General features: G+C 40.9%; 1 protein-coding gene across 1 annotated transcript; it reads left to right on the top strand.

The window, feature by feature from the left end:
• The first annotated feature begins 1,968 nt into the window (after positions 1 to 1,968).
• On the top strand, positions 1,969 to 13,436 carry coasy (CoA synthase). Its single transcript, XM_062992716.1, has 10 exons — positions 1,969 to 2,092; positions 4,114 to 4,825; positions 5,648 to 5,862; positions 6,624 to 6,755; positions 7,404 to 7,593; positions 7,836 to 7,900; positions 8,535 to 8,619; positions 9,069 to 9,166; positions 9,775 to 9,921; positions 12,915 to 13,436. The coding sequence occupies exons 2-10, from the start codon at positions 4,147 to 4,149 to the stop codon at positions 12,984 to 12,986; spliced, it is 1,683 nt and encodes a 560-aa protein (XP_062848786.1). The 5' UTR covers positions 1,969 to 2,092; positions 4,114 to 4,146; the 3' UTR covers positions 12,987 to 13,436.
• Positions 13,437 to 13,470: the final 34 nt, after the last annotated feature.

Below are 13,470 nucleotides of genomic sequence, written 5' to 3' on the forward strand. Positions count from 1 at the left end.
ATAAAGGCATTCCAATCTGCTCTAGATGATCATTATTCTTATACTCACACATCTGCATGTGTGGAATCGCTCTTGTGTATAATGAATGATGTACTATGTAACTGTAAAATAAAATAATTTCTCTTCACACTGAAGAATAATCTTCACCTGTAAAGCTTGTTTTACAATTTTGCACTTTCAGACAAATAAACAGGAACTTTTTAAATGCTTGTTGATTCAGGAAATGTTAAAAATAGAAAATGTAGATGTAAAATGTAAAAATAAAAGAATACCTGGTTTTGTATATTGTTAAATAAAAGCTATTTGTTTCCTAATGCTCATGTCTGAGTCACTTTTGAACTGTTAGAATGGTTTCTATTTCACAGTCCTCTATTAATTATAAAAAAAAATAAGAATTTTTTACAGGATGGCATTGTAGTGCTGCAACTTGGGATCCTTGTAACATGGGTTTGCACCTCATAAACACTTACTGTTTTAGGAGTTTGACTATGTGGAATTCATCTGCATACTTCAGCTTTTAATTCAACTTTTAAAAACAAACCTGGAGGTGAACTTGCTTCATAGAGTTACTGCTAGCTGTAAGTTTAGTACTGCATTGGCTGTGTCTGAGGCAGGGGAGAGGACCCAAGATGGATTGCTGTCCTGTCTGGGGTGTGTTATCGCATTGTGCCTAGTTATTCCAGGGAAGCCAGACCCACTGCAGCCCTGACCAGGATGAAGCTGCAGTGAAATATTAAAATAAATGAAAGGAAAAAAACCGTCAGACTACTTTTAATATTCGACTAAGACAACCCAGTTGAACACAAAATGCTTTTTTCAAAAGATCATTGCTTTAATTAAAGGAAACATCCTGTTTGATTAAATCAACTAATTAACTAATTTAATTGATTATAAAATGTAATTGATTGTTTCAGTTACACTAGCCATACCCAGGTGTGGTTACTGCCAGACCTATTGAATCTAAACATTGCTTAAATAAAATAGGCAATATGAATCAAGCTAGAATGCAACAACAAGCTAAAAAGCAGCACATAATGCCACATTCTTAAGAGATTCAAATACAGATGCTATACAAAGTCTTTACAATGTACCACTGTAAACCCCAAGACTGATTGGCAGCCTGTCCAGGGTATTCCTGCCCTGCTCACAGTGTTTCAGGGGTGGAACCGGACCCACCACAACTCTGACCAAGATAAAGCAGTTGATAAAAAATAGGTGAAATGGATATAAACATCTGAAATCTGGACAGTTTGCATATGGGTGCATTATGCCTTAGCATGTGCTCTTTTTTTTAACTTTGAAAACCAACAGGTGTTGTGCCCAATTCCCACTCCCCGGCTGAATCACCGGACTCCCATTCGCCTGCCGAAATCATACTCCTCCATGATCTCAGCAATGCAGGGTCTGAATCACATCTCATTTATTTTTCTAGCATGTCTTGGTATGTATTTTGTGTCCTGAAAAGCATTTTGCCCTACGTTCAACAGGGCACATATGTCAAGGGCAGTGATAGCTAAGTGGTTAAGGTACTGGACTAATAATCAAAAGGTTGCCGGTTCAAGCCCCACCACCACCAAGTTGCCACTGTTGGGCCCCTGAGCAAGGCCCTTAACCCTCAATTGCTCAAAATTGTGTTAGGTCATAATTGTAAGTCGCTTTGGATAAATGCCAAAAATGTAAATGTAAATATGTTAGAGACATATGCTATAGATAAGCCACCAGAATTAATTAGATTAGTTTTAACTATAAAAGCAGTGCAAGTCTGTTTGGCCGTTGGACGCTAATGGGAGTCGGATTCTGCCGGGGAGTGGGAATTCGGCACAACACCTGTAGTGCAGAAGGTAGCAGATTGGTTTATACTACATATCCCACAATTCCGCGCTATGTTGCTCTGTGAAACAACCAATCAACATGCGGAATAATGTCACATGGCTTCAGACTGGGTCAACTGGGCATAAGAGTACGGTTGGAGGAAAGCTAGTGATTGTGAGAACAGCCATGATGTAGAAACGCGTTAAATATTAATAGTTATTATTTAAAAACAGCTTTAAGCTCTGTTAGAGTGTCTGTGACTGTGCCCGGCGAAATTCCGGTAAGTATATTATCTTTAAACAACGCGAGTACGAGCCCATTAGCTCTGCCTCAGCTACCGTCACATTTTTGGGTTGAATCCCAAACGTCTTCTAACTTCCTAAGTAGGCTCACTAAATATGTCTACTGCAGCCTAGGTAGTGGGGTATATTGACATTAATGAGGCATTTGGGATTTAGCACTTGTTGTGGTGACACATTAAGCTATATTGCCACCTCACCTGCTAAAAGTAAAGGTAACTCATGTACTTTTTCCATATACTGGGTCCTCAAACGGTGTTCCTAAACTTTTACTCTTTTAAATGGGACAGTCCTATACAGTTGCATGCAAAAGTGTGGTCACTCCCTGACAAATGACCATTTAATTTAAGTGGGGAAAATATACCTCTGCAACAAACTGTTTAAGACATTTATTTTCTGCAAATGTTCATGCACATACATTTTGTTTAATTATATATACTGTATTAGAAAAGATAACAGTAACTGCGTGTATATTGTTCAACAACTCAAGGCAAAACATCTATATGAGAGGTAAGAACCTGCATTAAAGTTAATCTGACACAGGAGTGGTGGTGCACCGTTTTACTGTACTACTGTGTAGTAAAACTTTACCCTCACCCATGTCCAAAAAATGCAGTATGCAAAATAACATCTAGATGCATCTTGAAAGCAAGTGTAGTGGACTGATTAAGTAAAATGGAAGTGTTTGGCCACAATCTGCAAATGTTTTGGGGAAAAAAGGAGCATTTGGCGGAAATCTTCAGGCGATATGTAGTGTAATTTTATAGAATGGCTTTTTTTTGTCATACACCAATAAGGCATAACATTATGACCACCTTCCTAATATTGTGTTGGTCCCCCTTTTGCTGCCAGAACAGCCCTGCAACTGTGATGCACTGTGTATTCTGACACCTTTCTATCAGAACCAGCATTAACTTCTTCAGCAATTTCAGCTACAGTAGCTCATCTGTTGGATCGGACCACACGGGCCAGCCTTCGCTCCCCACGTGCATCAGTGAGTCTTGGCCGCCCATGACCCTGTCACTGGTTGACCACTGTTCCTTCCTTGCACCACTTTTTATAGATACTGACCACTGCAGACTGGGAATACCCCACAAGAGTTGCACTTTTTAAGATGCTCTGACCCAGTCGTCTAGCCATCACAATTTGGCCCATTTTTCCTGCTTCTAACACATTAACTTTGAGGATAAAATGTTCACTTGCTGCCTAATATATCCGACCCACTAACAGGTGCCGTGATGAAGAGATAATCAGTGTTATTCACGTCATCTGTCAGTGGTCATAATGTTATGCTTTATGTTACCCCCCCTGGAGACTATCACACCCCCTTTGACATGCATGCAGTTGCTAAAAGCATCTTTTTCACCTGCTAGTGGTCTAGTCTCACAGAGAGCCGAATTGTGTACGGAGAGTGTAGGTGCCTCAACCAGACAGCAGAGGGTGCGATTGTATAGTGTCAATGAATTCAAGCTTCTTCAGGCACAGAGTGTCTGGGCGCCTGGCCAGAGAGATAGCATCGTCTGGTAATCAAACTTAAGGCTTGGAGATCCCAGTGGTAGAGAGTTTGCACTGCACCACCAGCGCACGTTAAGCATTACTGTATTAAAATGCCAAAATCTTAACAATATACTTATGCTGTTCATTTCAAAGTTGTGGGTACCACCTTGCTACTAAAAATATAGCTAAACAATCTTTAATTTATAATAGAGATGATGGGGGTGCTAGTCCTCCGCCACTGAAGTCTTGAGTTCTTGAGTTTGAATCCCATCTGTTCTATCGACCAGCTGAGTGTCTACAAAGACAAACAACTGGCTGTGTGTCTGTCGGGGTGAGGAACCGGGGTTGATGCAGGGTTCCTCATCGCTGCTGCAATTATGATCTCTGGTGACAAACTCTGCCCTCCTTGATCAAGTGTGGGCGTGGCGGCAGCAATGAGAGAGAGGCTCTTTTATTGATGTGCATAGAACCTACCCTAACTCAGTATGTTCATTTTCAATTGCAGATTTTCCAGAAAGTAACTGGCCACCTCTTCATCATGTCGATGGTCAGCACAGGTGTGCTGGTCCTCACCTCTCCTCTCCACACCCTCCCCTTCCGCCTGGCTCCTGTCCTCAAATCAGCATCTCAGCTGGTAGAGCGAACCCTCTACGTTCACCTCCACCCAGGCCTCAACTTGGGCACAGGCTGTCCGCCTCGGCCTGTTTTCATTCCCCCGCCCGTGGATCTTCCTGGCCTCATATCACGCCTGTACAGCAACGCTGCTGACATCTGTGCCCACCTGGATGTCCGGCTCCTCCTCACTAATATTTCTGCCCAGCAGTGGGAATTAAACTGTGAACCCTTTCCTTCACCACAGACGCTTAGTCAGTCTCCAGAGGTTGTGATGACCGATTTTCCTCTAAAGGACATGGGTCAGATGTCGCTGGTGGAACGGTGCCTTCAGGTTTATGCTGGAAGCTGCTACGTGTGCGCACCCAGCCTGTCCTCTGTTGTTTTGTGGTCACAGATAGAAAAAGCAAAGCAAGAGCAGGAGAAAACAGTGGAGAAAAAAGAGGGAGAGGACATTACGGAGCCTATAGAAACCTACGGAGATGTAGTGGTGGGCGGAACCTTTGACCGCCTGCATGGTGCCCACCGGACCCTACTGAATATTTGCTGCCTTCTTGCAAATAGACGCTTTGTGATCGGCGTGTGTGACCAGGAGCTGCTGAAAAGTAAGACACAGAACGGGAAAGCATAAATCAGTAGCCATTTTTGGCTTATTATGATTACATTATATGGTCAAAAGTATGTGGACACCCTTTCCTAATTATACATTTTGGGTGTTTAGGTCACCCAAAATTTGTATATGTTAAAAAACATATAAAATCAAATATGTAAAATGATTTCTATGCTACAAAGTCTAGTGGCCCTGCCTAGAGCTATGACCGCTATTCCATTAGACAGGTTATTCTAATAGAAGGGGCACAAATTCCCACAGACACAGGCTTTATTAGTCGCTATATTAACGGGCATAGTTTTAGAATTTTTTTAATGCACTTTATTACCCCTGGGCATTGAAGGGAGGCTAGCTCCAGAGTCTTAGCAGTATCTCCTACCTGACTGGGCACTAAACAGACACAATTAGCCACCTTCTTGCTGTTGCAACAGACTCCTACAGTCTGATGGAGGCATATAGTAAGATTAGAATTGTCCTCCATACGTAATGTAAACATTCTTCTCTAGCAAGTGGTAAGATGCAGTCATCAGGTTTAGACATGTTACAGAAGGCATGTGCTAGTCTATGGCTCTCCATAGGTCGCCAGGGAACACAGGCAAAGTAGGTACTTCTAAATTGGCGCAATGCAATGAATCAATACGTTCTAGCCTTACCTTTACCATATCTAGTTGTTAACTGTGTGTTTACAAAGCTGCTATGGTAGCAGGGTCTTAGTACTGTCAATAATAGATATACATTCATTTCTGTACAGTTTTTGGATGCTTGTACATCCTAATATTGCTTTTATTGCTTTTTTGTTTCTCTTTTTTTGATGTAGATAAGGTTTTGAAGGAGTTAATTGAGCCGTACAATCAGCGTGTGCAGAATCTTCAGGAGTTCCTGCATGACGTCAAACCCTCCTTGCAGTATGACATTGTTCCTCTGTCTGATCCGTTTGGCCCGTCCATCACTGACCCGCAGCTGCAATGCATCGTGGTTAGCGAGGAGACGAGAAAAGGTGGCGAGGCCGTCAACAGAAAGAGGCTGGAGAATGTAAGCATACATATAGCTTTACAACATACAACTTTACATGCACCCATATCTATGACTAAATGATTGGAACACACCTTAAAAAAAACTATCATGGATTTGTATAGAAGTGGTTTGTATAGAAGTGTCATAAAAATCTATGATCTGGTTTTGGAAAATCAAATATGTGATTTTTTTTCCCCCTTTATCTTCCAATTTAGTCATTTCCAATTCCCAACTGTGAATCTGCCACTAGCACAATCCTTGATCTTATAAAGAAGACGATTCACCATGTGCCTAATCTGCGGGCGCCTCTTATTACCAGCCACAGAGAGCAATGTTAGGCTCCATGTAACAACCCCCCCAACTTGCGCAGGTTCCCAGACCAGCCTGGAGATCACATAACATAGCAGCAGCAAGTGACCCTGTCCGACCCTCCCTCCTACAAACTCAGTCAGATGTATTTGTGTGGATGCTCTGCCATGTCGGTGGCTCTTCTGAGATGTGCTCAGCACAGTGGCATGCTTGCACGTTAGAATGCTTCGCCACCCAAGCACCCTTTTTTGACATAAATGTCTAGAGATGCTGACATTTACATAAATATTTGTTTCATATATCTTCAAAATTCCACTACTGTCATGTCACACATATAAATTCTCAATGTCACATGTTCTACCGTCTGATTGAGTTGGACAACACTATTGATGCTTTGTTGTTGTAAATGCTAATATAGTATTCACAGTGTATCGATTGTATTTGGTGTGTTTGTGCTGTGTGCTGAGCAGGGACTGGCACAGCTGAAGCTATACGAGATTTCTTTGATTAAAGATGCACATCACACAGAAATAGAGGAGGAAAAGATCAGCTCATCGAGTCTTCGCTCAAGATTACTGGGCACACTGCTTACCCCTCTCACGGTATAATCTATCAATTATTTGTTCATATTTGTTTCAACTTTTTTATACAGCTGTTTACTCACATTCTCACTCATTAACACAAGTTTAATAGGGTCACGGTCAGAGTTCCTCCTTCTGTCACTTTGGGCACAGTCATGCTGAAACAGGCCTTCCCTAAACTTTTGCTATAATGTTGGAAGGATTAATTTATTTAAGATTTTATCCAGGAGTTTGGGCGGTTCAGTGGGTGGCACTGTCATCTCACAGCAAGAAGGTCCTGGGTTTGATTCCCAGGAAGAGTGGTCCGGTCTTTTCTGTGTGGATTTTGCATGTTCTCGCTGTATCTGTGTGGGTTTCCTCTGGAAGCTCCTGTTTCTTTCCAGAGTCCATAGACATGCAAGATAAGATAAATAAGATAAAGATAAATCGGAGATTCAAAATTGTCAATGAATGTGTTTGACATTTAACTTGAACTGATGAATCTTGTGTAAGCAGTAATTACCAGTCCTGTCATGAATGTAACCAAAGTGTGTAAAACGACGTTAAAATCCTCATAAAATAAAAATAAACGTCCACGAGTACATGAGTTGTATCATGTACATAACTAACCATTTTCACTATGCTGAACGTTTTAACTAACATCTCTATATTATGTTTGTCTCATGCCAGCCACACCCTTCCCTCTCTGATTTCCCATATGTGATTGGTCTGACGGGGGGCAGCGGAAGTGGGAAGAGCTCCATTTCTCTGAGGTTAGAAGGTCTCGGAGCTGTACGGATTGACGCCGACCAACTCGGCCATGAAACCTATCGACCCGGCACTGCTGCCTACAATAAAATAGTGCAGGAGTTTGGTACAGGTGAGGAGTTGGGTGGGTTTTTGTGTCGGGCAGGGTTCAGGGTACAGGTGGGGTATATACAAGTCAAGTTGAAACTTGAATGAAAGTACAATTCTGTATTTTTATAGTTTATAATGAAATTAAAATAAGTAGTTTTTGGATGCATCTTTACCCCATTGTGCATGCTACAATATATATTTTTTTTTTTAGGTGTGTAGTATCACTCATCATAAACAGGTTTTCTTTTTTTACCTCTATGCCAGATATTTTGAATGATGATCAAACCATAAACAGACGAGCCCTAGGGAGGAAGGTGTTTGCTAGTAAGGTAATACAAAACATCTCGATTTAATTAAGAATAATTGTAATAACGATGTTGTATTGGACCCAAACGTCCATGTCAATTTAGCACACAACATACACTGTGTGGCCACAAGTATGTAGACACCCATACTATTTATTGACCTCATGTGTTTTAGACACACTAGTTGCTAATAGATGTATAAAAACATTGTAGTAAATAAATGACATTCCTCCACCTTTATTAACACCACTGGATTCTGCTGTCATACTACTGAAAAGTAAAGAGCTTAGTCATTTATTCATTATTACATTTGCTAATTTGTATCTGGTTCTTTATTGAACAAGCGCTCGGGTGGTGCTGCAGTATAATTTGCTAGCCCACTATCACAGAGATCCAGGGTTTGAATCTTGGCTGGCAGGGCCTCTACACAGACATGATTGGTTATATTTGTTGAAGGGAGGGGGATGGCTGGCCAATGTATTGTGATAAATGGACGCCCTATCCAAAGCATTCCTGTCCTGTGCGCAGTGCTGCAACCCTGACCAGGATAAAGCAGTTTATGTTAAGTTAAATGGCAAAAGCAAACCACCCTGTAAGTTATACACTGAAAACAAGAACCTCATCAAAAGCATATTTATACATGTCTGTGTGTTTACAGGAACGGTTAAAAGCACTAACTGATATAGTGTGGCCTGAAATTGCACTGCTGGTTAAAGAAAAAATACAACAAGCCAAAGAAGAAGGTACGCTTTTCTCTTCTATAGTAATAAGCTGTTCTTACATTTACCATCAAGACCTTTAATTTTACATACGAGTTATTTAGCGGTCGCTTTTATCCAAAGCTACTTTAGCGAAATGAAGGGTTAAGGGCTTTTCTTAAGCGCCCAGTCGTGGCAAACTGGCAGTGGTGGGGCTTGAACTAGCAACCTTTTGATGACTAATCCAGCATATTAACCACATGATCTTGCAAGGGATTGGCATTATATCTGGGGTAACTGCATTGTGCCCAGTGATGCCAGAGGAAACCGGAGTCACTTTGACCCTGATCATGACAAAACAGTTAATGTGAATGAATAAATAAAGAGTTTTGGACAGGGGAAAATTAATCAATGACTGAAATATGGCTGAACTAATATAAAACAAATAAACAAAACTTATGTGTTTGACCCGCATGGTTGCTCTCGGCCCCCAGGTATGCACTTGTGTGTGGTGGATGCTGCAGTCTTATTAGAAGCTGGCTGGCAAAACATGGTTCATGAGGTTTGGGTGGCCATTATACCAGAGGGAGAGGTAACCACTACTACTGTCTATTAACTCACATTCATACACTATTTACCAAAGCTATGTGGACACCTGACTATTAGCTAATTAAAAATCCCATGCCAAAACCATGGGCAATTAATAGCAATTAGTAACAACCTTCACTATTTTGGGAACTATAAGGTTTGGCTCACAATTGCCATTTCGGTTTAACACAGGTGTTAATGGGGTTGAAGTGGAAGTTTCTTCACAATAAACTTGTTAAACCATGTCTTAATGAACCATGGCATCTAAGAATTCAAACATAGGATGACATAAAATGCTGTTTATTTAGAGAGCTCACTACATTTACATTTAAATTTTCAGCATTTAGCAGACGCTTTTTTCCAAAGCGACTTACACTTACATGAGCTGAACACAATGAGCAATTGAGGGTTAAGGGCCTTGCTCAGGGACCCAACAGTGGCAACTTGGAGGTGGCGAGGCTTGAACCGGCAACCTTCTGTTTGCTAGTCCAGTACCTTAACCACTGAGCTATCACTAGGTTTTCGGACAGACCCTATATCTGCCACTGTCTGTCAATACATGAGTTTAACCCTCTGTTCATGTCTTAATTTTTTCTCCATGTCTCATACCAGGCTGTGAAGCGGATTGTGGAGCGTGATGCAGTGAGTAAGGAGGATGCAGTGAGGCGATTACAGAGTCAGTGGAGTAACGAAAAGCTGGTGGAACAGGCCAACGTGGTGCTGTGTACACTGTGGGAACCAGATGTCACTCAAAGACAGGTACACATTCATACCTCCTAGGAAGACCTTTTGCACTTCATGGCCGAGCGTTTGTGGACACCTGATCATGCTTGTTGGACATTCTAAAATTGTTGTCGTTAACATAGTATCCCTTTTTGCATCTATAACAGCCTCTATAACATTTGTGGCATCAGGCACTGAGGTTGGACGAGAAGGCCTGGCCTGCAGTCAACAATACATTTCATCCCAGAGGTGCTTGATGGGGTTGAGGTCAGGGCTATGTGCAGGTCACTGGAGTTCCTCCACACTAAATTTGTCAAATTGTGTCCTTATGGATCCAGTCATAGGGTTGCAACTCCATATTAACACTTGAGTTCAGTGTCCACATACTTTTGGTTATATAATGTACATTAAATATGTAACAGGGTAATCAGCATCCCCTGCCAGTCTGATACACATTGATCCACAAATGGTTTATTCACTAATGAGCCAAAACATTAGGACCTGATATGCCTGATATACAGGTGCTGGTCATAAAATTAGAATATCATGAAAAAGTTTATTTATTTCAGTAATTCCATTCAAAAAGTGAAACTTGTATATTATATTCATTAATTACATACAGACTGATATATTTCAAATGTTTATTTCTTTTAATGTTGATGATTATAACTCACAACTAATGAAAACCCCAAATTCAGTATCTCAGAAAATTAGAATATTTTGACAAGGTACAATATTGAAGACACCTGGTGCCACACTCTAATCAGCTAATTAACTCAAAACACCTGCAAAGGCCTTTAAATGGTCTCTCAGTCTAGTTCTGTAGGCTACACATTTATGGGGAAGACTGCTGACTTGACAGTTGTCCTAAAGACGACCATTGACACCTTGCACAAGGAGGGCAAGACACAAAAGGTCATTCCTAAAGAGGCTGGCTGTTCACAGAGCTCTGTGTCCAAGCACATTAATAGAGAGGCGAAGGGAAGGAAAAGATGTGGTAGAAAAAAGTGTACAAGTAATAGGGATAACCGCACCCTGGAGAGGATTGTGAAACAAAACCCATTAAAAAATGTGGGGGAGATTCACAAAGAGTGGACTGCAGCTGGAGTCAGTGCTTCAAGAACCACCACGCACAGACGTATGCAAGACATGGGTTTCAGCTGTCGCATTCCTTGTGTCAAGCCACTCTTGAACAAGAGACAGCGTCAGAAGCGTCTCGCCTGGGCTAAAGACAAAAAGGACTGGACTGCTGCTGAGTGGTCCAAAGTTATGTTCTCTGATGAAAGTAAATCTTGCATTACCTTTGGAAATCAAGGTCCCAGCGTCTGGAGGAAGAGAGGAGAGGCACAGAATCCACGTTGCTTGAGGTCCAGTGTAAAGTTTCCACAGTCAGTGATGGTTTGGAGTGCCATGTCATCTGCTGGTGTTGGTCCACTGTGTTTTCTGAGGTCCAAGGTCAACGCAGCCGTCTACCAGGAAGTTTTAGAGCACTTCATGCTTTCTGCTGCTCCAACTTTATGGAGATGCAGATTTCATTTTCCAACAGGACTTGGCACCTGCACACAGTGCCAAAGCTACCAGTACCTGGTTTAAGGACCATGGTATCCCTGTTCTTAATTGGCCAGCAAACTCGCCTGACCTTAACCCCATAGAAAATCTATGGGATATTGTGAAGAGGAAGATGCGATACGCCAGACCCAACAATTCAGAAGAGCTGAAGGCCACTATCAGAGCAACCTGGGCTCTCATAACACCTGAGCAGTGCCACAGACTGATGGACTCCATGCCACGCCGCATTGCTGCAGTAATCCAGGCAAAAGGAGCCCCAACTAAGTATTGAGTGCTGTACATGCTCATACTTTTCATGTTCATACTTTTCAGTTGGCCAACATTTCTAAAAATCCTTTTTTTGTATTGGTCTTAAGTAATATTCTAATTTTCTGAGATACTGAATTTGGGGTTTTCATTAGTTGTCAGTTATAATCATCAACATTAAAATAAATAAACATTTGAAATATATCAGTCTGTGTGTAATGAATGAATATAATATACAAGTTTCATTTTTTGAATGGAATTACTGAAATAAATCAACTTTTTCATGATATTCTAATTTTATGACCCGCACCAGTCTGATCTGCATTTGAAGATGTCCTGTGGTTTGTGGTTTTTTAAACCTACTGTCTGCAAGTACCACGGCTGTCTGTGAGCACCCCTTGCTGTTTGGGAGATACTTCAACCCAGTTGTCTGGCCATAACGATTCGACCACCTTTAAGTGGGACTCGGGTCTTTATCCTGATCAGATCTGCTGCATTCAACATGCACGAGGAACTCTCATTAGCCCAACATTTAATGAATCAAAATAGGCTTTGCCATGCACATTTGATTGATGTATGTTGCATAGCAACCAGCTACTACATTTCTGGTATTTTTTACTTTATCCATTACCTTGCAAAACTGTTGAATAAAAGCAGTATAACACTCAGTATGTTTAACAGTGAATAACAACTGTGGTGATCTACAATCCTCACTTTTAGCTTGTATCTGTAATGTTAATTGCAGTAACACAAATATATTCAAGGGTTCTTTAAAAAGTTTCTGCACATTTTTAAACTCTATTAAGAATTTAAAAAAAACAAATGACATCACTTTTCTACATGGTCACCTTCTGATGCATTTTTCCCAGCGTCACCAACTTTTTAATGCCATCAGCAAAAAATGTATTTGGTTGAGTGCATAGCCACTGATGCATCTCTGCTTTCACATCATCGTCATATGAAAATCTTCTTCCCCTTAAAGCTTCTTTGAGCAGTCCAAAAAGGTGGAAATCAGATGGCGCTTAATCTGTACTATAAGCCATCTCAGTCTCTGACACGACCAATTACTACTCCTCCCACCCTCACAGTTTACAAATAAAATATAAAAATGTGGAAATTTTTTTAAGATCCCTCATAAATATATTTATTTCCATGCATTTATCGGGCTTTAGCATGTTGCTCATCTACTCGATGATGCCTTTGATTCTTTCCAGGTTGAAAAGGCTTGGAAACTTCTACATCAGCGTATTCAGAGGAAGAAAGAGGAAACCATTGTGCCATCCTGAGAGGGCGGCTGAATACACTTGCACTTCACTTACCTGTATATTTCAAATTCCTTTAAGAAAGAGTGGCCTTAGTCAGGTGGTGTTGGATAAACATTAATCAGTAATTGGCAGGGTAGGGTGGCCTGATGCTAGAATTAATTACAGAAGGCATCATGGGTTACTAGGTTAAGAGCTATGTATGATACGTTTATGACGTCATGGTATGAGAGCTGGTTCCAATGTTTTTAGCATTAGTTTTACATTTATTAGGTCATAGCCAAGTTACTTGGATCATTTTCTGTCATTAGAGAAATCTGTTAAACATCTAATATACATAATGTTTCAGATTTCCTTAATATTGATTATACAAGGCTGTTTCTTACAGCCAGAGGTAATCCAAACACAACTGATGAAAATGTTTATAAAAGATGGTTTTAATAGTTCATTAAAAGCAAAAACACATTAAATCTGTACTGTGAGAGTTTCCTTGTGTACGAGTCCTAAA

The sequence above is a fragment of the Trichomycterus rosablanca genome, chromosome 3, assembly GCF_030014385.1.
Source record: "Trichomycterus rosablanca isolate fTriRos1 chromosome 3, fTriRos1.hap1, whole genome shotgun sequence".
NCBI classification, from domain to species: domain Eukaryota; kingdom Metazoa; phylum Chordata; class Actinopteri; order Siluriformes; family Trichomycteridae; genus Trichomycterus; species Trichomycterus rosablanca.